The sequence below is a fragment of the Galeopterus variegatus genome, unplaced genomic scaffold (genome assembly GCF_000696425.1).
Source record: "Galeopterus variegatus unplaced genomic scaffold, G_variegatus-3.0.2 Scaffold4671, whole genome shotgun sequence".
NCBI classification, from domain to species: Eukaryota; Metazoa; Chordata; class Mammalia; order Dermoptera; family Cynocephalidae; genus Galeopterus; species Galeopterus variegatus.
The window spans coordinates 30,365-56,405 of record NW_007730782.1 but is presented as its reverse complement, the minus strand read 5'-3'; the positions used below and the strand labels follow the sequence as shown (position 1 = coordinate 56,405).

The following is a 26,041-nucleotide window of genomic DNA, read 5'->3' as shown; positions in this document are numbered from 1 at the left end:
ATTGAAAGTCAGTGAGAACACACAAAAATATAATTAATAAAGAGCTACTTCTTCCTTTTTCTTTTTTTTCTACTCTTCCCTTCCTTCTCCCTGCGCTCCATTTTACTATTTTATTTCCTCTTATCTTTCTCTTTTTCTTTATTATTTTAAAAACTAGAAAGAGAGAGGGTCAAGGTAATAAACAGCCATATGTCCAATATCCAGAATTAATATAACTTAGGATTTTGTCATTTTTGCTTCAGGATTTTTTTAGAATAAAATAATTAGAATATTATAGATACTCTCTCCCCAGAGACAGTCAGTCTTGTAAATGTCATATATAGCCATAGAGTCCATGTTTTTATATTTTTACCATGCATGTATAAAGCTTATATAATATTACTCTGTTTTGAATTTTTGGATAACTGAGAGTATAATGGACTTACAGTTCTGCAACTCACTTTTTTCCCTCTATATTGTGTTTTCAAGACAATTCATGTTAATCTATATATTCCTGGACTTTATATTCTTTTTCTTTCCTTGTATCAGTACCATTCTATCTTAATTACTGTATCTTTACAATAAATCTTGATATCTGATAGTGCAAATCCTTTGTTCTTCTTCAGCATTACCGTAGCTATTTTCTTGTGGCTATTTACATTTCCTTATAAGTTTTAGAATTAGTCTATTTCTACAATTAAAACTCCTGAGATTTTGATTTAAATTACATTGAATTTGTAGAATAACCTATTTAGGGAATACTCACTTCTATAATATTGAGTCTTCCAATTGCATATCTTTTATAGATTTACTCCTAGGAATTTGATGATTTTTTTGAGGCTATTGTAAATGGTATCTTTTAATTTTTAATCTTTTGGATTTTTAAAATCGAAACAAATGGAACTCTGGATTTTTTTATATTGACCTTGAATTTGAAGACGTTACTAAATTCATTTATGAAGTTTAGTAGTTTGCCTATAGATTTTTTTTTTCTTTTGGAATGTTTATGCTTACAAGTATGTCATTTAAAATAAGGTTTTCTTTTTTCGGTTCAAATCCTCATGTTCCTTTCTTTCCCTTGCTTTATTTCAGTTGCTAAACATTCAGTATGACATTGAATAGATGTGGTGTAGCTATCATTTTTGTTTCATTCTTGACCTCCGGGGTTATATTTTCAGTGACTCACCAATAAGTATGATATTTGCTGTGGATTTTTTGTAAATGTTCTTTCAGATGAATTTTCCCATTCTAAATATATTACCTATTCTGAATATTTCATATAAGTAGAATAATAAAATATATGACCTTTCATGTCTGGCTTCTTTCATGTAGCGTAATCACCTTCATTTTTGAAAAATAACTAAATATAGGATTCTTTGTTGATATTTTTTTCTTAGAAGACTTTGAATATATTGTCTTGTTGCCATTTGGCTTCCATTGTTTCTAATGAGAAGTCAGCTGTTAATTTTATTATGGTTGTGTTCAACATCATGAATTGTTTTTTCTTGCTGCTTTCAAGATTTTCTCTCTCTTTACTTTCAACATTTTGACTATGATGGGTCCAGGTTTGTACCTCATTGCATTTATTCTGCTTGGAGTTCATTGAGCTTCCTAGATATGTATATTAGTGTTCTTTGTCAAATTTAGGACATTTTCAGCCATTATTTAGTTGAATAATTTTCTGTCCTTTTTTCTCTCTCCTCTCTTTCTGGTACTTAAATCATGCATATTTTGACACTCTTATTGTTGTCCCACATTTCTTTGAGTCTATATTCATTTTTCTTCATGCATTTTTCTTCTTCAGATTGCATAATTTCTATTGATCTATCTTCAAGTTACTGATTCTTTCTCCTGCCAACCATTGTGCAGCTGTGAGAAATCTCATCCAGGTCAATGGGGAGTTGCTGACCAAAGCTTTCCTGTTAGAGGAAAACCATAACGGGTAGAAATAGTTCAGACTCTAATACCCTCACCGTGCTCAGTCTTTGGTTGGGAGCAGTATTAAGGTAACGTGGCCTCAGCATGAATTCAGTAGCAGAACCAAAGGATGAGCAGCTGGATTCTGTTCACCAACTATACTTCTCATAGCAGATTCTCTTAAAGGGGATCTGAGCAGCATAACTTCATGGCTTGCTGCAAGGCAGTACTTTGAAATGTTCTTTCTCTGTCATGGGCATTTTTATCTGTTAATATCATAGTTTACTTCCTGAAATAGAAATCCCAGATAGCATTTGCTTAAATAAGACAGAAATTTATTTTTCTCTCATATTAAAGTTCAGGTGCCAGTAGACCAGGGCTGGTCTTATAGCTCCAAAGGGCAGAGAACCAAATTCCTACTTCATTGCTCTGCCATTCTGAATAGTTGGCTTCTACCTCATTATCCCAAATGGCTATATTTGCCCTAGCCATTACATTTACTTACCAGTCAATAGGGAGAAGAAAGCCAGGGAGAAATGGTATAATTTGTTCCTTTAAGCCCACTTACCAGTAGTTGCATGCAATACTTTTCATTTCACTGTCTAGAACTTTGTCATAAACTTACCTATTTCAGCAGGCCATGTGCCTGGCTGAAAATTGGGAAGACAGGAAGAAAAATAAAGAGTGAAAGAATAACAGTATGTGCTACAATATTGCACTCTTTAGGATTCCTTTTTTGGGGGTCAGTGTTGGTTTTATGTTTTCTTTTCAATTATTCATTTAATTGCAATTTTAAAAATTTCAACCACGGATATCATTGAAAAAATATATAAATTTAAATGTAAACTTTTAAAACAGTTCCTAATTTTAGATGTTTATTTTTCTTCATTAAACTTATTAAACATTTGTCTCTTAAAATGTCAACTTTTGGGCCGGCCCGTTGGCGCACTGCTACAGTGCGCCGCTTGGGAGTGCAGCGGCGCTCCCGCCGAGGGTTCGGATCCCACATACAGACCGGTTCCCGCTCACTGGCTGAGCGAGGTGCAGACGCAGCACCGAGAGTTGCGATCCCGTTGCTGGTCCCGGTCCAGTACGGGCGCGACACTGAGGGTTGCGATCCGTTGCTGGACATGAAAAAAGACAAAAAAAAAAAAAAATGAAGATTTATGTATAAAGTTCTGTATTTCTAATTTTAAGATTATTTCTGCTTTCCCATTTACTAAGTTATTTTACTTATTTTCCTCAAATTTATTTTAATGATTTCTTTTTGGATTCTCTCATTTTTGAGCTGTGTACAATTTTGATTTTCTGTGGTGTTGGTTTTGAAAATTTATTTGTTTAATGATCGGACTTTCTGAGGAAAATAAAACTTTCTGAGGGAAAATTTCAGGCTGAGGCAGTTACCAACAAGAATGCATTTTATTTGCTCTGTTGTTCACTGTGATTGGTGAAACCTTTATACTAGGGCCAGCTTTTCCACATCATTTTCTCCTCAGCCCTACTTCACCAACTGCTTTACCCAAGCTTATTTTGCTCTTCCTCCCACGTAAGGGAAAAATCCTAGAACCCCTTGGATTTCAGAGGTTTTTTTGCCCTGACTCTTTTCCTTTAGCTTCTTGAACACATTTATTTCAAATGTCATGATCTTAGCAAGAAAGGATTTCAACAGATGATTTTCCATCAGTCCCACAGCTTTCTCTGAACCCTTAGTGTTAGTGGATGTTCATGTTCATAGGATCTCTTAGTATCTAGAAGTAAGTGCTTAGAACCATTAATTGTAAGTTAGCTATTGGAAACTTCTTTCTGTTGTACCCCATCTCCGGTAGAAATTCCTTAAAAGGTAGGACATAAGGATTGCTCCCCTTTTTTCTAGTGCTGTTGAAGATTTTTCTTATATTCATATTCTCTAGGTTAGGGCATTTCATTTTGAACTAGGAAGGGTACATTAGATTTCTGTATTCAAATCACATTGCTTTCAGGAATTTTTCACCAGCTTCTCATTTCTGAAACTCATTCTAAAGCTTTCTTTATACTATTTTCTCATAGTTTTGGTTATAATTCTAATTCTAACCATTAAAAAATAAATCTTTATTTGAGCATCCTTTCTTTCTTTGTTATATGTAGGATTCTGTCTGTAGCCCTCTTCTTTCAATATATGTAAGCTCTTTGAGCAATCAGATCCCATTTTCATGGCTGCAGATATACTATGGGCTGATGGCCAGTAAATCCTCATTTCCACCATAGATTTCTCCTGATCTCTCTATCCAACTACTAAATCAATGTATATTTCCAATTGGATGTCCTGCTATACTTCAAATTTTGTCTATTATTCTCTACTTGCTTTTGCTTCTGTTAAAATCCTTCTTATAGTTTTTCCTGCCTTTCATATCTAGTGAGGTCTTGTACCAACTTACTTGAGTAGAGTTTTATTTTTTTCATTACTTTTACACTGTATAAATTGGTTCCCGAGATTTCTTTAAATCATGGTAGTATTAAAGAAACATACCTGCTAAATCAGTGAATGAACAGAAACTGACAGGATATTGCTAACAGATGGTTTATTTATTTTTTTAGAAAATAATAAAACCAGGTAAAGTTTTTTTTTTATATAATGTCTTACTTCTGAGTTATGTCAGAACAAGTTTCAGTATGTTTATCTATATCACCTAAGATGGATGACTTCAGATTGAGTAGGAGTGTGTTGTTACAGGGAACAGTGACATTCAAAGATGTAGCTGTTGACTTCACCCAGGAGGAATGGAAGCAATTGGATCCCACTCAGAAGAACCTGTATCGGAATGTGATGCTAGAAAACTATAACAACTTAATCACAGTGGGTAAGAGTAGTTTACTGTATAATTTAAATTCTGGAAAAAAGGTACCTTCCCCCCACCCCCCAGTATTTCTGAAATGTATAGAACTTTTAAACGTTAGGATGAGTTTGGCCTTGAGATGCCTCTGTTCATGTGAATGTCCATGCTGCAGCTTTCAAAGAAAAAGGTCATCCTTGGTTATGTTTCATGGGGCAGCACCCCCAGAAGCCACAATTTCTTGTCATTCAGAAAGCCTGGTTTCGGGCCGGCCCGTGGCTCACTCGGTAGAGTGCGGTGCTGATAACACCAAGGCCCCGGGTTCGGATCCCATATAGGGATGGCCAGTTCGCTCACTGGCTGAGCGTGGTGCTGACGACACCAAGTCAAGGGTAAAGATCCCCTTACCGGTCATCTTTTTAGAAAAAAAAGAAAAGAAAAGAAAAGAAAGAAGAGTGGGTTGGTGGCAAAGTGAGTGGGTTAAGGGGGGAATGGCTGCCAGAGCAAACGTGACCATAAAGTGAATGTGATTCAAGTCGACGAAGCGCATGGACAAAAATGCTTCCTGTGGCCAAATTGGGGCGATGTCTCTTTCCACTCCAGTGTAGAACAAACCTAAAAACCGTCCTTGGGACAGAAGTAAGGAAGTTCCCGGTGTTCAGCAAACCTCTTCCTCTCAAGAAATCCAAAGGGGAAGTCAACATAATTCATAAATGACCATAGGACCTGTCGTGACAAACGAAAGGCAGGGATGGTTCTCTGTTCCTAGTACGTATGCCCAAATCTGTGTCACTTCCCTTTGGCAGGCTATCCACTCACTAAACCTGATGTGATTTTCAAGTTGGAGCAAGAAGAAGAACCATGGGTAGTGGAGGAAGAAGTATTAAGGAGACACTGTCCAGGTTAGTGGGAAGTAACCAGACAGGTGAGGAGGGGTCAGGACCCTATAAATGGTTAATCAATGAGTAGTTGATCCCTCTGAAATGTTCTTCAAATATATTTTTCTAAAGCCCATAGACTTTTGTAGTGACAATTGGTGTAAACTCTTCATAAACCTAAGCTGTCATTTTTAGATACCATTCTTACCTTCTTTCCTCAGAACTTATTCAAGATTATTATCCATGTGTCATAAATTTTTTGATTGTATTTTTGTCTGCTTTCTTTATATCATGTATCTTTTCTTTTTTCTCTTGTAATAATATTTTATAGATCTGATTATAGCTCCATCTCCTTTTGACTGAGGATAGTTTTTTAAGAAATGCTATTAAAAATGCTATTTAAACATGCTTTTTTTTTTTATCTTTTTTGTGACCGGTAAGTGGATCACAACCCTTGGTGTGGTGTCTCCCGCACCGCGCTCAGCCAGTGAGCGCACTGGCCAGTTCTATATAGGATTCGAACCCACGGCGGGAGTGTCGCTGCGCTCCCAGCGCTGCACTCTCCTGAGTGTGCCACGGGCTGGCCCTAAACATGCTATTTTAAGAAAGATAGTGTTGGGGAAGGAAAAGAAGTGCTCCAGTCTAGAACAGGGTCAGCAAACTATGCCCTGTAGGCTAGCCACTTGTTTTTGTAAATTAGTTTTACTGGAACACAGCCACACCCAATCCTTTATGTCTTGCCTATAACTGCTTTCCCTTTATAATGGCAAAGTTGAATAGTTATGACAAAGACTATAGTGGCCCACAAAGCCCAAAATATTTACTGTCTGACACTTTAAGAAAAAGTTTGCCAACCCTCAATCTGTAGAAATGCATCTCTACTTCATACTGAAGCCCTTTATTGTACATGGTTGTATGTATATATTTAGGCTTTATTTCTTCTTATCCAAAAAGGAACTGCAGGTGCAAGTCTTTAGTCTTACCCTCTGTAAGAATACCTAACTTTGAATCTTACACCTTTACCCCAACAGACTTCCTCTTAAACAGATAGTATGTTGTAATGTTTCCTTGTTCAGTCCTGGCTTCACTGATATATATTAGGATATTAAGTCTCCTGTAACCAGTTTACATTCCCAAATTTGAATGTTCTAAGCCCTGGTTAATTAATTTTGACCTTCAAGCTAGATATCTATTTTGACACTGTCAACTTCTTGCTCTACCCAAGGTCACCATGAACAGCTGTTCTTCTCTTGCTATCCTTCCTCCCTGTTCCAGTCTTCACTGTATTTGTCAACAGTAACTCATTTATTATAATTGGGGTTATAGCTACATCCTTGGATCATTGAACAATCAATGACTTTTCATTCTGTCTATAGAGAAGAAAAGGTATCAGAGACTTTTTATCCCACTATCTTAAACCAGGGAGTCTTTTCTGTCACATTTGATATTTTGGTATCGCCTTGGAATTCTCTTTTACTTCTGCTTGGATAATACCCTGATGACCTGATCTTACCTTCTCCTTCAATATCTTTTGCTTAATTATGCTTATCTTTTTTCCTGTAACTGAGGTGACCCAAGAGCTTAGTATTCTGACTTATTTTATACATTTATAGCCTATAATCAAGTCCCTAAATTTACCTGCTTACAGGATAGCTTCACAGAAGTTTTTCCTTCATTTCATTCTCAGTCTGGCAGAGAGGGGGGAAATTTTTTCATATTTCCATTGGAAGTAAGCAGCAACAAGGAACTGAATCTCACCCTTCAATATACAGACTTTCACTTATTATTCCTATGTTTGAGCCACTTTTTTTTCCCACTGTATTCTTTTACATGGTGTCCCTGACTCTAGAGCCTCTCTGTCCCATTTCTTCAGAATCAGAGAGTAATCTCCCCTCTTCGCCAGAGTAGAGGAGTGATAGGTATCTTGCTGTATAATGCAGGCATCTGTTTGCCATATAGACTTCTCATCAGTCCTATTGTTTTTAGCCCCTCCATTCATTACCACCTTCCATGGTACAAGATTTTTCTAATCCCTGAGCCTTTCTTTAGTTATGTGATAACAGGTTTTGCTTTTTGACATCTTCCTCTGCAGGCACTTGGATTTCAGCTTTCTCAATTCTTCTGTCAGGTAGTAGTCCCATATCATCTTTCCATCTGCTAAAATTATCTTTACATCTTTCATCCATTGTTGTCTCTTGTGGTCTTTGTCTTTGTTACTTTTTATTTATCTCATATTAGTACAGTTTGGGGTGGAATCAGAGATATACTCATGTATTTATTATATCATATTTAACCTCAACTTCTCACTGTTTTTTAATTCCTCTGTGCTTACTATATTTGCTCCTTATCCAATCAACCTAGATGGGCTTCTCCAGTTTTATGTTCCAATTCTTTCATCCAATTTTTACCTTCCCATTATTTGTTCTTATTTTATTGATTACTACAGTGCTCGGAACAATTTTATTTACTTACTTTTTTGAATTTATAGCATATGCTAACAGTATAAAATTTTTTAAGCAAAAGAGGATATGCGTTGAAAAGTAAATTTTCTACTTCCATTTCTCCTCTATGGTGGCAACCCCTAGTAACATTTTCCTTTGAGCTATTACATGTATTTTCAAACACTATTCTTTTTTTTTTTGTCTTTTTTCGTGTCCGGCAACGGATCACAACCCTCAGTGTCACGCCCCCTAGTAACATTTTCCTTTGAGCTATTACAAGTATTTTCAAACACTATTCTTTTTTTTTTTTGTCTTTTTTCGTGTCCGGCAACGGATCACAACCCTCAGTGTCACGCCCGTACCGGACCGGGACCGGCAACGGGATCGCAACCCTCGGTGTTGCACCCGCACCTCGCTCAGCCAGTGAGCAGGAACCGGTCTGTATGTGGGATCCGAACCCTCGGCGGGAGCGCCGCCACACTCCCAAGCGGCGCACTGTAGCAGTGCGCCACCGGGCCGGCCCTCAAACACTATTCTTGAAACCACTTTAAATTTATAGATTAACTTGTGAATAATGTCATCTTTATGCTGTTGAATGTTCTTTTGCAAGAATGTATTATGCCTTTTGTCTTGGTGTGAAAACAAAGTACAATAAACAGGTGACTTAAAATAACAGAAATTTATTCTCAGTTCTGAAGGCTGAAAGTTCACAATCAAGAATCAAGGTGTCAGCAGGGCCATGCTCCCTCTGAAACCTGTCAGGGACAGATCCTTTCTCACCTCTTTCAGCTTCTGGTAGTCCCAGACATTCCTTGATTGTGGTAGCATAACTTCAATCTGGGTCTCCATCTTCATGTGGTATTTTCTCCATGTCCCTGTCTCTTCACGTAGCATTCTTTTTATACAAATACCAGTCATATTGGAGTATGGGCTTTCCTTATTCTGTATGACCTCATCTTAACTAATTACATCTTTAATGACCCTATTTCCAAATAAGGCCACATTCTGAGGTACTAGGAATTAGGGCTTTAAAATATATTTGTGGAGGTAATACAATTCAACTCATAACACCTTCCCATTTCTTCAAGTCTGTGTGTTCATTTTAAAATTGTCTTTTATGGTTTTTAGACATTACTTATTCATTTTTTTCCTAATTTTTAATATTTTTTTGTTGCCATTATAAATGTGGATTTTTCTTCTATTATATTTTCTAAATAGTTGTTTGTATATCTGAAGGTTATTGAAACTGAACATAAATTTGTATATAGTGAATTCAGAGAATTTCTTACTTTTTATAATAATTTTTCAGGTAAGCAGTTTTATTGCTGACAAGTAATGTTAATTTAACCTTTCCTTTCCAAATAGTGTACCTCTGATTTATTTCTCTTATTTAATCATACTACACTGTACTACCATAATAGTGGCGATACTACTTTTTTCTTATTCCTGACTTTAATGTGAATGCTTCTGTACTTTTCCTATTAAGTACAGTGCTAGTGTTTGTCGTATAGTGGACTTTTTCTCAATTTAATGTCTGTCTATTTCCATTTTATAAAGGCTTTTTTTAAAAATGGAAAATTGATGTTGAATTTTATCATGTTTTTAGTATTGGTGGAAATGATTACGTGGCTTTTTACTTTTGACCTATTAATATATATTTGCTTATACTAATAGACTTTCTAATATTGAAACATACTTATATTCCTGGAAACAATCCACTGAGTTATGGTATATTTTACATTTAATGTGGTATAATTTACATTATTTTTTTCTTCCGATTCATTTTGATATTTTACTTAGAATTTTTACATTGGTTTTTATGAATGAAATAGGTGTATAGTTTGCTTTTTTGGTGTTTCATCTTTGTCAGGCTTTAGTATTAATATTATGTTTGTTTCACACACAAAAAAATTGGGAATTAATCTTTTTTATTTTCCTTTTGTACGTTTTGCACAACATGAGAATTGTCCCTTAAATGTTTGTTAGAATTTCCATGTCAATCTCTCTCGGACTTTTCTTTTCATTATGTTTTTAGCTAGTTGCTTTTCATATTTTTCTGTTCATTTCATGGAAATTGGTCCATATAAGTTCTCTATATCTTCTAGAGTCAGTTTTGGTAATTTAAATTTTCCAGAAAAGTATTCATGTCAAACAGTTTATAAAAAATTGTTTCAGGCCGGCCCCGCGGCACACTCGGGACAGTGCAGCGCTGGGAGTACAGCGACGCTCCCGCCGCGGGTTCGGATCCTATATAGGAATGGCCAGTGCGCTCACTGGCTGCTGGGAGTACAGCGACGCTCCCGCCGCGGGTTCAGATCCTATATAGGAATGGCCAGTGCGCTCACTGGCTGGGCACGGTGTGAGTGACACCAAGCCAAGGGTTGCGATCCCCTTACCGGTCACGAAAAAGACAAAAAAAAAATTGTTTCAATGGAATTCTGCAAAATGGCTTTACGATTTTTTAACTTCCTATTTTTGTTTTTTCTCTATTATTATTTCTTCTTCATTTGTACATTCTGCATCTCCCTTTTTTCTATCTAGCAGTTTGTCTGTTTTCTTTTGGATTCCATTTAAAATGATCAAAGCTGTTTGTATTAATAAATATCTGCCCCTACTTATATTTCTTTTCCTAGAATTTCCATCTCAAAATTTAGGAAGTGGGAGTATATGCATTTGAAATTTGTTTAATAATGGGAGACTGGGCTTAATCCCATAATAACAGATATTTTGAAATTGTCTTGATGTTACAATATTGGAAAAAGTTCACAAATAATATTTATTTGCAATCTGTTTTAGGAGAGATATGGAGAATTGATGAGCATCAAAAAAACCAGGACAAATTTTGGGGACAAGTTGAAGATAAATGTAAGAAAACACTAACTGAAGAAAAAGTCAATGAATGTCATAAGCAATTTGCAAATGTATTTCCTCTAAACTCAGATTTTGTTCCTTCTGGACACAATCTCTATGAATATGACTTATTTGGAAAGTGTTTAGAACATAATTTTTACTGTTGTAATAATGAGAAATGCTTTATAAGAAAGGAACATTGTGAATTTAATGAACCTGTAAAATCATATGGCACTAGCTCTTCCCATCTTGTAGTAACTCCCTTTAAATGTAATCATTGTGGAAAAGTCTTCAGTCAAACATTGGACCTCATCAGACACCTGAGAATTCATACTGGAGAGACACTCTATGAATGTGATAAATGCAGAAAAGCCTTCAGCCACGAAGAAAAACTCATTAAACATCATAAAATTCACAGTAGGGAGCAGTCTTATGAATGTAATGAATGTGGGAAAGATTTCATTAAAATGTCAAATCTCATTAGACATCAAAGAATTCATACTGGAGAGAAACCCTATGCATGTAAAGAATGTGGGAAATCCTTCAGCCAGAAATCAAATCTCATTGATCACGAAAAAATTCATACTGGAGAGAAACCTTATGAATGTAATGAGTGTGGAAAAGCATTCAGCCAGAAGCAAAGCCTCATGGCACATCAGAAAGTTCATACTGGGGAGAAACCTTATGCATGTAACGAATGTGGTAAAGCCTTCCCTCGTATTGCATCCCTTGCTCTTCATATGAGAAGTCATACAGGAGAAAAACCTTATAAATGTGATAAATGTGGAAAAGCCTTCTCTCAGTTTTCCATGCTTATTATACATGTGAGAATTCATACAGGTGAGAAACCTTATGAATGTAATGAGTGTGGAAAAGCCTTTTCTCAAAGCTCAGCCCTTACTGTACATATGAGAAGTCACACTGGTGAGAAACCCTATGAATGTAATGAATGCAGAAAAGCCTTCAGCCACAAGAAAAACTTTATTACACACCAGAAAATTCATACTAGAGAGAAACCTTATGAATGTAATGAATGTGGGAAGGCTTTCATTCAGATGTCAAATCTTGTTAGACACCAGAGAATTCATACTGGAGAAAAACCCTATATATGTAAGGAATGTGGCAAAGCCTTTAGTCAGAAATCAAATCTCATTGCTCATGAAAAAATTCATTCTGGAGAGAAACCCTATGAATGTAATGAATGTGGTAAAGCCTTCAGCCAAAAGCAAAACTTTATTACACATCAGAAAGTTCATACTGGAGAGAAACCTTATGATTGTAATGAATGTGGTAAAGCCTTCTCTCAGATTGCATCCCTTACTCTTCATTTGAGAAGTCACACAGGGGAAAAGCCTTATGAATGTGATAAATGTGGGAAAGCCTTCTCTCAATGCTCACTGCTTAATTTGCATATGAGAAGTCACACAGGTGAGAAGCCCTATGTATGTAATGAGTGTGGAAAAGCCTTCTCTCAAAGAACTTCCCTCATTGTGCACATGAGAGGTCATACAGGTGAGAAGCCTTATGAATGTAATAAATGTGGAAAAGCCTTCTCCCAGAGCTCATCCCTTACTATACATATACGAGGTCATACAGGTGAGAAACCCTTTGACTGTAGTAAATGTGGAAAAGCCTTCTCTCAAATCTCGTCTCTTACTTTGCATATGAGAAAACATACAGGCGAGAAGCCCTATCACTGCAATGAATGTGGCAAGGCTTTCAGCCAAAAGTCACACCTTGTTAGACACCAGAGAATTCATACTCATTAGAAACCCTATGGATACTGTGAATATGAGAAAGCCTTCAGAAGAAATTAACACTTCATTGCATATTACGTGATCGGTTCTAGAGTAGAAAACTAGGTGTGTGGGAAAGCCTTCTGAAGAAGTCACAAATTTCTGAAACATTAGAGAATTCTTACCAAGGTGACAAATTGTATAATGAAAAAGCTAATTATCAAAAACCATCACCAGACACTTATTCATTGATAATATTTAATCAGCATTCTCATTAAAATCTGAAACAAGATATCTGCTATCAGCACATGAACATAATACATAATACTGGTTCCTAGCCAATATACTAAACAAGAAAACGAACATTGGGAAGAAAAAGGAAATATAAAAATAACCTTTTATATGAGAAATAGTAAATTAAAAAATGTGTGGGTAGAAAATATCTAAAATAAGCAACTATGTATTATGACATATATAAAGTTATAAAACATGATGAAAGGCACAAAAGAACACCTGAAAATGGAGAGAAATGACATTATGTCTGAAAAGCCTTGACAATGTAAAACTGTAAGCTCTCTCCCAAATCTCTAACTTCAGTGTACTTCCCACTCAAAGTTTACAGCATTAGTTATATTTTAAGGAATTTCATTCACAAACTGATTCAAAAATTCTATACAGGAAGGTAAAGGACCACAAATAGCTCAAACAAATTTGACAAAATAAATAGAGAAGACACTCTACTAGATGTCATCATAGACTTTATTTAAAGCTGTTGTCATTTAAACAGTGTTATTGAGTGAATAAATGAATGAATCAGTTGAAAAAAACTAAGTATCAATATACAAATCCGAGAAGATATGGGAGTTTTGTGTATGGTAGTGCTACTGAAATCACTGGGGAAAGGATGGACTATTCAATAAATCAAAGATTCATATGAGCAAACAATGGTAGCTCTCTATACTACATAGAAAAATAAAATCCAAATAGATTGAAGACCAGATATAAAAAACAAAATTCTAAAACTATGATGAAAATAAAATAGAATATATTTTACTTTAGAGTAGCAGGATTTCCTTAAAAACACATAAACATGGAGTAATCCATTCTATTTTGGTGTATTGGCCTCAGAGGCACCCACTTATATGCACAAAGAGATATATGTCACTATATTTACTACATCATGGTTTGTATTGCCTAAATTGGATATAACGTTTCTATCAATAGAGGAATAGATCAATATGATGTCATTATTTCTATGATAGAATACTATACAGTACTAAGAAGATACAAAATTCACTTATAGTTACATGGATAGATCACAATATACAATATTGAGAGAAAAAAGCAAAATACATGATGAAACATGCTATGACATTTGTACAATAAAATGGTGCAAAGAACAGTATTGTGTATTGATCATGGATCCATGTAAGACTCGGGATGTTGGAAAGGTTTGGTGGGAGTTATTATATTTATCAGTAATATGTCTTTAATAAAAGAATGAAAGCAAATATGAAAGTGGTAACAAATCTGATTGTCAGAATTAATTATGTGGGGTTTTAAAAAATTGTTTCTTGCCTTTATTTTCCTAATTTTTCTAAAATAGGAATTAAATGGGTGAGAGAAACCTGGGTTAATAGAATTTTTAAATGGATTCTTATTCTTGATCTTCAAAGTTTATAGAAAATTCTCTTCACTATATACAAGAAAAGCCAAAGTATTATTTTGTTTACTCTCTCTTCATAAATTAATTGGGAGTACATATGGCATTTATTTGATGCCAACTTTAAAATTTTAAGATAATTTTATCTTAAACACAAGTTTAAAAAAATACACAAGTTCTTCCCCTAGTTGAAAGCAGTGAAGAAACAAAATAATTATTTAATTTGGGAGATAATTGACTTTCCATTTGGAAAAAAAATTTACCTATATTTGGGTTAGTTTCAGCGTGATGAAAAGAGACCATTCATGCATTCTGTGAAATGTGGTTAATATTCTAATGTAAAGCCATGGATATTTACCAGCTTTGGAGCAGGCGGCATTTCAATATATCTCAACAGAACTTTCTTTGGTTTCTGGATCTGCAAATGGGGATGCAGATGCTGGTAAGGTCATGTGTGCCAGGTAAGGGCCTGGTGGCTGTGAACAGCTCACTTCTTACTGTTCCAAATATTTGAAAAGTCAGGCTCTTCAAATATTTATGGTGACTCAAATTTCCTTTCCTGTGAATAGTCTATTCATATATTTTTATCTTTTTTTTTTCCTACTGAGACTTTAAAAAATGTTTTTATTTAGAAATAATTATAGGTTGGGCCGGCCCGGTGGTGCACTCGGTTGAGTGCAGTGCTTGGGAGCGCAGTGGCGCTCCCGCCGAGGGTTTGGATCCCATATAGAGACCGATCCGCTCACTGGCTGAGCGTGGTGTGGGCGCGACACCGAGGGTTGCGATCCCATTACCTGTCACAAAAAAAGACAAAAAGGAAAAAAAAAAAAAGAAATAATTATAGGTTAATAGGAAGTTGCAGAAATAATACCCTATAGTGCTGTAAGGGTACTTCAAAAAATTAGTGGAAAAATAGAATTAAAAGAAAATACAAATCCATCCTTGAACTTTTTGAATACTCCTTGTATTTACTACTTTCTCATAATGGTAACATCTTACCTAACTATAGTACAACATCAAATCTGACATTGATACAATCCACAGAAATGATCAGATTTCACCATTTTTACATGCACTTGTTTATGTGTGTCCTTATAGTTCCCACACAAGTTTATTAATGTGTAGATTCATGTAACTACCATTAACAATCAAGATATAAAACTCGCAACATCACAAAGATCCCTCATTCTATCCCTTTATCATCACACCCATTTTTCTTCCCTGCCTCAACTCTCCATCCATAACCTGGCAACCACTAATTTATGCTTTATCTCTATAATTTTGTCATATCAAGAGCATTGTAGAACTGAAAATAGAGGGCCAACTCACCTCAATTCACTGCCACTAGTTGTAGCCCTAAGGGGTCATTAATTTTTTTTCTTATATTTAGTGTTGTAATATATTCTGGACAGAAATCCTTTGTCAGGTATTTACAGTCTGAAAATGTTTCATTATATTTTCAGCTTTTCTTTTTTATTTCAGATACACAAAAATTTTAAAGTTTAATGTGAAAATTAATCTATAATACATTTTGAATTAATTTTTTATAAGGGATAAACTTTAAGTCAAGGTTCACTTTTTTGGATATACAATTTTTCAAACACTATTTGTTGAAAAAAATATGCTTTCTCTATTGAATTGCTTGGCCAAATTGCGCAAGTCCATTTCTGAACTCTGTTAGTTTTATTGATCTGTGTGTCCATTGTCTATTCTTCTAACAGTGCCATACTGTCTTAATTACTGTAGCTTTATAGTGATTCCTCTCACATTATTCTTTTTCAAAATTGCTTAATCTATTCTAGTTCTTTTGCTTTTTCATATAAATTTTTGATCAGCCTGTCTATATTCTGTTTAGATTTTGGTAGGAGTTGCATAAACCTTTATATCATTTGGGGACAAATGGGTAATCTTTACTATGTTGAGCCTTCCAGTCCATAAGCACAGTATATCTATTTACTGATTTAGGTCTTTGATTTCTTTCATCATTGTTTTGTAGTTTGCAGCTCCTGTACATGTATTGGATTTAAACCTATTTCATTGGGGGGGAGGTGTGATAATTTTGTTTGCAAATTCCTTTGGATTATTTATATGTAAAATAATGTCATCTGTAAATAGAGACAGTTTTATTTTGTTCTTTCTAATCTATGTGCCTTCTATTTACTTTTCTGGCCTTATAAATGGTCTCTAGGCATAGACTTTTATCTCAGAATGCCCCAACATATGCCCTTAATACAGTTTCAAATCTACTGGATACTAGTCTGCTAGGAAAAATAGAAATTGTCATGTAACTTGGGTTGTGTTATTTATACTATTACCCTCTAAGTTTTAACTTCAGAGAATAGAATTGACTTTGACATTTGCTATGGCTTAAAATAAGGCATAAGTTGAGGATTTTAATTTCAAAGTCATTTAATATTTATGAGAGTGATTTGGAATGAGAGTATTTGGGATAATTTTTACATGAACAAAGTCTATATCATTTAACTGAAATGAGTTTGTGGCTAATTCTCTCTGGCCTCATCACTCTAGACAGTATAATCTACTCTTCTCTGAATCCACAACATTGTCTTAAAAAACTATCATGGCATTTATCAAACTTTAGTGGAATGACAGGTAGCCATTGTAATGCAAAATCTGCTCTAGAGATCCAGACATATAAATTCTCAAATTTTGGTTCAGGGTAAATATAATTAGGCAACTTTGGCAATATAGTGAACTTCCCTGATCCCAACTGTCACTTTAATGAAATCAGAAAACTATTAATCACCTAACAAATTTGGGAGTTGGATTGCACAAAGTGATAAATTTATAAATGCTGGGTTATGGTGGAAGGAGCAGTGGCATGTGATGTGTCAGCATGTGTGACACATCATTTAGGGTTCTCCAGAGAAAAAGAACTGATAGAATATATACACATATGTGTGTTTACTTATTTATTTTTCAATTTACTTATGATTTATTTATTAACTTATTTAGTCATTTCAGTTGGCTCACACAGTTGGGGCTGGCAAGCCTAATAACTGTATGGCAGGCCAGCAGGCTGGAAACTCACGCAGAATTAATGCTGCAGTCTTGAGGCAGAATTTCTTCTCCAGGAAACCTCAGCTTATTCTCATATGGCCTTCAACTGATCAGATGAGGCCCATCCACATTATTAAGGGTAATCTACTTAAAGTCAACTAATGTGTTTTAACATCTACAAAATACCCTCATAGAAACACCTAAATTAGTGTTTGCAGATATCTCTCCAAAGGGGCTCTAGTTAGGTAAACTGGCTCAAGTCTGGGACTTGGCCTAGAACTATTCTGCTTATACAGATCAAGTAAGAACTTAGTAGACTGCCCATCTGTTTCCCTTCTAGGGACACTAGCAAACCCCATAGGTCTCTGCAAGTTAACACTATCCTGATTACTGCTTTGACTGCTCTCCCTTATGGTAACTACACCTACTTTGTCTTTGCCACTTGGCCCTATGACCTTGGATCCAATTATGCTCATTGCATTTAAGGATCCCAGTTCAGTGGCAGCAGTTGTCACTGTAATTTATGACCTATGGAGAACAACAACCACAGAACTCTTCAAGGATGCTGGGGCTACTCATAATTTTTTTTTTTTTTTTCTCACAGCTGTGGTTAAAGGTGTGTCGTCTGCAGCCTCCAGGGTTGGGTGAGGTCTAACATGATAAGTCTATTCTAGCATTCCAATCTCTCTAAGCCTTTGGCTACTCTCCTCTACAAAGTACTCAGGCAGTTCCAGCATTTCAACTTTATTTATTGTATGCTGCCTTTTGGTCCATGTTTTAGCAAACATACAAACTACTACAGCCCTTTTTAACCTTTCAAGCTATCACATTAAATATGGAATTTTTGCTTAGTGGGTCAGTATCAGTAAGTTTGACCAGATTCAAAATTATGTTCCTTTTACCGTTTTCCCAAACCTACAATGTCCATTCCCACACATATGCCTCGGGTTTGTCTGCATAAATTGGAAAAAACTCATGTTGTTTGTTTGGAGTGTAGTGGACCACTTCATGGGTCACAGTGTTCTTCACACTTCAGGGTCCTCTGGGACTTGAATCTAGTTATATGTCTAGAAGCAAAGAGTAGGTTCTGAGGAGAATCAGAAGTATTACTCAGGCAAATAGAGTTAACCTCCTCAAACAAGGATGGAAAGCATGCTTCATTGGCAATAAGATTCAGCAGAATTTAGGAGTTCAATGTCCTCACTTCAGCAGGAACTGCCCATATGACCCATTTCAATTTTCAGGATCTGTTTTCTTCCCAATCAGTACCCTCACCTTAACAGCAGTTTCCTACAAGGTTGAGCATCAGTATGTGTTATAATTCAGGCACTTGCAACATAAGATTGGGTTTGGTTTTCATAAATCTCAGCCCTTCAACTACAGATGATATGGTTTGTTTCAGGGCAGACATAGCAATTTTCATATCATTTATGTTGCGCTTGAGCTAGGAATGTGAAACCCTGAGTCATGCTTTTCTTTCCCCAGTTTCTCCAGAACAGTTAGGACAACCAGTTAATCTCATTATAATCAATAGTCTGATAAAAATGTTCTAAGGTATGACATACGTGGTCATCCAGAATACTTTGTATTTGATGAGGAATATCCAAAGGTAATATTTTGCATACATCTATTGCCACATCATGCCGTGGACTATCAGTGCTCTCTATCATTGGACATAGAGTCATTGGTGCCTTTAAATCATGTCAGATTAGAGAACCAATTCCAGAAATCCCAGAACCAATTAAGAAAATGTATTTTTCAGATTCTCTTCCTCTAGAATCATTCTTGGATCCAAAATTATCTATGAGTCAGAGTTCTCCAAAAGGATATATGTGTGTATGTGTGTGTATAAATTGCAATATATAGTTATAACATTATATAATTTTAATATATATAATTTTAAATGTTTTACAAATATTTTAAAGAATTGGCTCATACAGTTATGAGGGCTAGAAAGTCTGAAATCTGTAGGGCCGGTCATCAGGCGGGAAAATCCGGCAAGAGCTAATGCTGCAGTATTGAGGCAGAATTTCTTCTTCTCTGGGAAACTTGTTTTTGTTCTTGCAGCCCTCAACTGATTGGATTAGGCCCACTCACATTGTCAAGGATAGTCGCCTTAAAGTTAACTGATAGTAGATGTTAACCACATTTTCAAAATATCTTCACAAAAACATCTATATTAGTTTTTGTTTAAATAGCTGGGGGCTGTGGCCTAGCTAAGTTGACACATAAAAGTAACCATCACAGTGTGTGATGATTTTCCTTATATTGTGATTGTATGTGACTTTTACTAAAACTGCCTGAACGTGGTCAGGTTTACCATTCTGTAATCTGGGTCTCTTGTGTCATAAAGCTATTATATGTGTGTGCTTCAATCTAGAGAACTTCAAATGTTAAATTCAGAAAACCGTCTAATAATACAATCTATCATGATTTGTTCCACTAAATTTACAGAAAGCTTGCATTACCATCTCACTCGCCATGATATACTCTTTATATGCCTAAATACTGGCATGGAAGCCAGGTACTATGGTTGGATATCCATTATGAACTAGGCTAGAAATTAAATCATCTACAGGGGTGGATATAGTAACTAATGGAGCAAATATTCCTGAGACTATACTTGAGAGACTAGAATGGGTTAATTGGGCATAAAATTAAAAAGCTAGAGGAGATAATCCCAGTATATACTTAAACAAGTAGGAGCTGAGGAAATTACTAAATTTGCAATACAAAATTAGGACAAAATGATAAAAATTTTCCATTATAAAAGAACAGAGTAGGTACATTTTTAGAAAATTATTGTAGTGAGTGGCTGTATATTGTGTTGCATTTTTTTTTTCCTTTTTGTCTTTTTTACTGACCGGTAACGGGATCGCAACCCTCTGTGTCACGCCCGTACTGGGGACCGGCAACGGGATCGCAACCTTCGGTGTTGCACCCGCTCCGCGCTCAGCCAGTGAGCGGGAACCGGTCTCCACATGGGATCCGAACCCTCGGCGGGAGCGCCGCCACACTCCCAAGCCGCGCACTATCCAGTGCGCCACCGGGCCGGCCCTTGTGTTGCATTTTAATTGGGAGGCATTATGGAGAAAGTTTGGCTCTGCCCAATAGTCCCAGAATGAAGTGAAGCATCCAAGATAACCAAGTGTCTAAAATTCATGTGAAATGAACAATCATGCAAAGATACTGCTAAGAACACATGATGTGAGCACCCATGGTGGGTGGGAGAGTTTAGAGAGGGAGGGAAAGAGAGATTAGTGATAAGAACATTTTATAAACCTACTTACAAAAGGGATTCTTGCTAAATGTGTTGGTTCCATTTCATAAAAAAGGAGTTGGTTTAAAACTACAGATCATATCAATAATAATGTTCATTATGGATTTGCTTCTATCCAAAGCCTCAGGCATACAAAGACACTCCTATCAGGCAGGGTACTGCAAAGACTCAGAGATCACCTCCCAGAAGTCAACTAAGGCCAATGTTGAAGACCTTTGGAATGTGCATGGTTTGGACAACACAGGCCTACCATGCAGCCACCTTAACAATATTATTTTCTGATCCATAAGCATGTAATGTCTTTCCATTTATTTAGGTCTTCTTTAATTTCTTTAAGTAATATCTTGTAGTTTTCAGCATATACATTTTGTACTTCTTTTATTAAATATATTCTTACATGTTTTTTTTTTCCTTTTTGTCTTTTTTACTGACCGGTAACGGGATCGCAATCCTCGGTGTCGCGCCCGTACTGGGGACTGGCAACGGGATCGCAACCCTCACTGTTGCGCCCGCACTGCGCTCAGCCAGTGAGCGGACCAGTCTCCACATGGGATCCGAACCCTCGGCGGGAGCGCCGCCACACTCCCAAGCAGCGCACTCTTGCCACTGGGCCGGCCCTTTACATGTTTTTTTGATGCTATTGTAAATGAAAAAGTTTTCTTAATTTTATTTCCAGTTTGTTTATTGCTAGTGTATAGATGACATACAATTGGTTTTTATGTATTGATTTTGTATCCTGCAACATTGCTGAACTAGTTTATTAGTTCTAATAGGTTTTTTGGTGAGTGTTTTGTTGTTTGGGGATCCTTAGCACTTTCTATGTATAAGATCATGTCATCTGCAAAACAGATCATTTTGCTCCTGCCATTCGAACCTGGATACCTTTTTTTTTTTTCACCCAATTGCTCTGTCTAAAACATCTGGTACAATATCAAGTAAAAGTGGAAAGAGTCACATCCTTGCTTTATTGCTAAAGAAAAGCATTCAGACTTTCACCATTAAGTATAATGTTAGCTGTGGGTTTTTCATTGTTGCCCTTTATCAGGTTGAAGAAGTTCACTTTGATTTTTAGTTTGTTGAGAATTTCTTGTATACTTTGGATATTAACCCCTTATCAAATTTTAGGTTTGCAATATTTTCTCCCATTGTCTCATCACAATTTTGATTGTTTACTTTGCAGAAGGTTTTTAGCTTGATACAATCCCATTTGACCATTTTTGCTTTTGTTGCTTGTGCTTTTGGAGTTGTATCCCAAAATCATTGCCAACAGCAATGTCAAAAAGCTTCCCTCTATGTTTTCTTCCAGTAATTTTAGTTTCAGGTCTTATGTTTATGTCTTATATCCATTTTGAGTTAATTGTGGTATATGAGGCCCAATTTCATTCTTCTCTTAGTGGAAATCCAGTTTTCCCCACTCTATTTACTAAAGAGACTGTCCTTGCCCCTTTGCTAATTGTTCTTGTTAGGTTTTCTGCACTATGTTGAATAGAAATAAAGAGAATGGACATCCTTGTCTTGTTCCTGATCATAGAGGGAAAGCTTTCAATTTTCGTCATTGAGTATGATGTTATCTGTGGGCATGTCCTATATAGCCTCTATTGTGTTGAGGTACATTTTTTCTATACCTCGTTTATTGCAAGTTTTCATCATGAAAGGATGTTGAATTTTGTCAAATGCTGTTTCCACATCTGTTGAGAGGATCATATGGTTTTTGTTCTTCATTCTGTTAATGTGGTCCACCACATTTATTGACTTGCACATGTTGAGCCATCTTTGCATCCCAGGAATAAATCCCACTTGATCATCATGTATGAACCTCTTAATGTACTGCTGAATTAAATTTTTTACTATTTTGTTCAGGATTTTTGCATCTATGTTCATCAGGGATATTGGCCTATAATTTTCTTCTCTTGTAGTGTCCTTGTCTGGCTTTAGTATAAGGGTAATGTTGGGCTCATAAAATGACTTTGGAAGTGTTTGTTTTTTGTAAGAGTTTGAGAAGAACTGGTATTAGTTCTTTAAATGTTTGGTAGAATTAATATGCGAAGTCACCTGGTCCTGAGCTTTTCTTTATTAAAAGGTTTTGATTACTCATTCAATCTCCTTACTAATTATTGGTACCATCATATTTTCTATGTCTTCATAATTCAGTCTTTGTAGTTTGTATGTTTCTAGGAACTTACGAAGTCACCTGGTCCTGAGCTTTTCTTTATTAAAAGGTTTTGATTACTCATTCAATCTCCTTACTAATTATTGGTGCCATCATATTTTCTATGTCTTCATAATTCAGTCTTTGTAGTTTGTATGTTTCTAGGAACTTATCCATTTCTTCTAGGTTATCCAATTTATTGTCATATAATTGTACATAGTAGTCTCTTATGATTCTTTGTATTTCTGTGGTATCAGCTGTAATGTCTCTTCTTTCATTTCTGATTTTGAGTCTTCTCTCTTTTATCATAGGAAGTCCAGCTAAAAGTTTGCGCATTTTGATTCTCTTTTCAATAAACAAAAATCTTAGCTTCATTGAGCTTTTATGTTGTTTTTCTAGTCCCTTTCCATTTGTTTCTCCCCTGGTTTCTTTAATTTTCCTCCTTCTACTAACTTTGGGCTTAGTTTGTTTTTCTTTTTCTAATTCCTTGAGATGTAATGTGAGGTTGTTTATTTGAGATTTTTTTAAATGTAGGCATTTATTTCTATAAGCTTCCTTCTTAAAATTGCTTTTGCTCCATCCCACAAGTTTTGTTATATTGTGTTTCCATTTTCTTTTTTATCAATATATTTTAAAATTTATTCTTTGACTCATTGGTTATTCAGGAGCATGTTGTTTAATTTCCACATATTTGTGAATTTTCCTGAATTTCTCATATTATTGATCTTTTAGTTTTATACCATTGTGGTTGGAAAAGATACTTGATGTTATTTCAATCTTCTTAATTTTGTTAAGACTTGTTTTGTGATATTACATGTGATCTATCTTGTAGAATGTTCTGTGTGTGTGCTTGAGAATAATGTGTATATTATTGGTGTTGGAAAAAATGTTCTGTATATGTCTGTTAGGTCCATTTGGTCTAGATTATAGTTTAAATCCATTTTTTTCTTGTTTATTTTATGTCTGGATATGTCCATTGCTGAAAGTGAGGTGTTATGGTCCCCTACTATTATTCTATCGCTATCTATATCTCCCTTCAGATCTATTAATACTTGCTTTATATACTTAGGTGCTCTGTCTGGTATTGGGTGCATGTGTATTTATAATTTTTATATCCTCTTGATGAATTGACCCATTTATAATTACAAAATGACTTTCTTTTCCTCTTGTTACTATTTTTGACTTAAAGTCTTTTGTCTTCTACTCCTGTTCTCTTTTGATTTCCATTTGGATGTAATATCCTTTCCATACCTTCACTTTCAGTCTAGGTATGTCTTTAAAGCTGAATTGAGTCTCTTGTGGACAGTATATACTTGAGTCTTGTTTTCTTAATCCATTCAGCCACTCTATGTCTTTTGATTAGAGAATTTAATCCATTTACACCCAAGACAATTATTGACAGGTAGAGACTACTGCCATTTTGTTGATTTTTTTCTGGTTGTTTTGTTGATCCTTTGTTTCTTTCATCCTTGTATATTCTCTTCCTTTATGATTTGATGACCTGCTGTGCTGGTATGTTTTGATTCCTCTGTCTTTTTTGTATCTCGTATAGATTTTTGCTTTGTGATTACCATAAGGCATACATTAAACATCTTATATGAGCTATTTTAAGCTGATAATTTAAATTTGATTGCATACAAAAACTCTACACTTTTACTCCCCACTCCCACCTTTTTTTTTTTTTCTTCTTCTTCTGTTTTTGTTTTGGCAGGTGGCTGGGATAGGGACCCAAACCCTCAACCTTGGTGTTACAAGGTTGCACTCTAAGCAACTGGCAAGTCCACATTTTGTTTTTGATGTCATAATTTACATCTTTTTAGATTACATCCCTTAACTATTAAAAATAGTTGTCTTGGGCCGGCCCAGTGGTGCACTCAGTAGAGTGCGGCGCTTGGGAGCGCGGCGGCGCTCCCACCGAGGGTTCGGATCCCATATAGAGACTGGTCTGCTCACTGGTTGAGCGTGGTGCGGGCGTGACACCGAGGGTTGCGATCCTATTGCTGGTCGCGGTACAGGCACGACACCGAGGGTTGCGATCCCGTTACTGGTCACGAAAAAAGACAAAAAGGAAAAAAAAATAGTTGTCTTTATACTAGAGATATAAGTGATTTACACACCACCATTTCAGTATTAGGGTATTCTTTTTATTTAAATAACAGCTTTATTGAGACATGATTCAAATACCATGATATTCACCTTATATAGTATACAATTCAGTGTTTTTAAGTGTATTCATAAGGTTGTACAACTATCACACTATCTAATTCTAGAACATTTCATCACCCTAAAAAGAAACTCCATACACATTATCAGTCACTTCCCATTCCTCCCTGCCCCAAGTCCCTGGAAACCATTAATCTACTTTCTGTCCCCATGGATTTATCTATTCTAGACATTTCATATATACGGAATCATAATATATGTGGTCTTTCATAGCTGGCATTTTTGCTTAGCATGATGTTTTCAGGGCTTATCCATATTGTAGCATTTATGTCATGATCCATCCTTTCTTATATAATATTTGATTATATGGCTATACCACATTTTGTTTATCAAGTGATAACATTTCAGTTGATTACACTTTTCAGCTATTCAGAATATGCTGCTACAAATATTCATGTACAAGACTTTGTGTAAACAGCTGTTTTGAATTCTCTTGAGTATAAACCTAAGAGTGGAATTTCTAGGTTATATTCTAAACATGTTTCACATTTTGAGAAATTGTCAAACTGTTTTCCAAAGTGACTGCATGATTTTATAATCTCTCCAGCAATGTTTGAAGGTTCCAGTTTTCCACTTCTTCACTAACACTTGTTATTGCCCACTTTTATTTTAGCAATCTTAATGAGGGTAATGTGTATATCATTGTGGTTTTGATGTCAGATATGTTATTGCCCATTTTTATTTTAGCAATCTTAATGAGGGTAATGTGTATATCATTGTGGTTTTGATGTCAGATATCTTTTCATGTGCTTATTGGCCATTTGTATATCTTCTTTGGATAAATGTCTATTTCGATCCTTTGCCCATTTTTAATAGGGTTATTTGTCTTTATTGTTGAGTTATAAGACTTCTTTATATATTTCTGGATCACATCCCTTATTACTTAAATTGTTTGCACATATTTTCTTCCACTGTGGATTGTTTTTTCACTCTCTTTATGATACCCTTTAAAACATGAAAGTTCTTAATTTTGATGAAGTTCTATTCTGTATTATTTTCATTTGCAGCTGTGCATTTGGCTCCACTTTGTTTTTTTTAAAAAACACAAATACGGGCCGGCCTGGTGGTGCACTGCTACAGTGCGCCGCTTGGGA

The 26,041-nt window shown here is 35.6% G+C and overlaps 1 protein-coding gene across 1 annotated transcript in view; it reads left to right on the top strand.

Moving 5' to 3' along the window:
- The window catches only part of ZNF569 (zinc finger protein 569), a 53,381-nt gene extending 39,245 nt beyond the window's left edge, over window positions 1-14,136 (top strand). The window contains 3 exon segments of the mRNA XM_008588087.1: window positions 4,607-4,733; window positions 5,513-5,608; window positions 10,822-14,136. Coding sequence (XP_008586309.1) covers window positions 4,607-4,733; window positions 5,513-5,608; window positions 10,822-12,692 — 2,094 coding nt within the window. The 3' untranslated portion in view covers window positions 12,693-14,136.
- The last annotated feature ends 11,905 nt before the right edge of the window (window positions 14,137-26,041 follow it).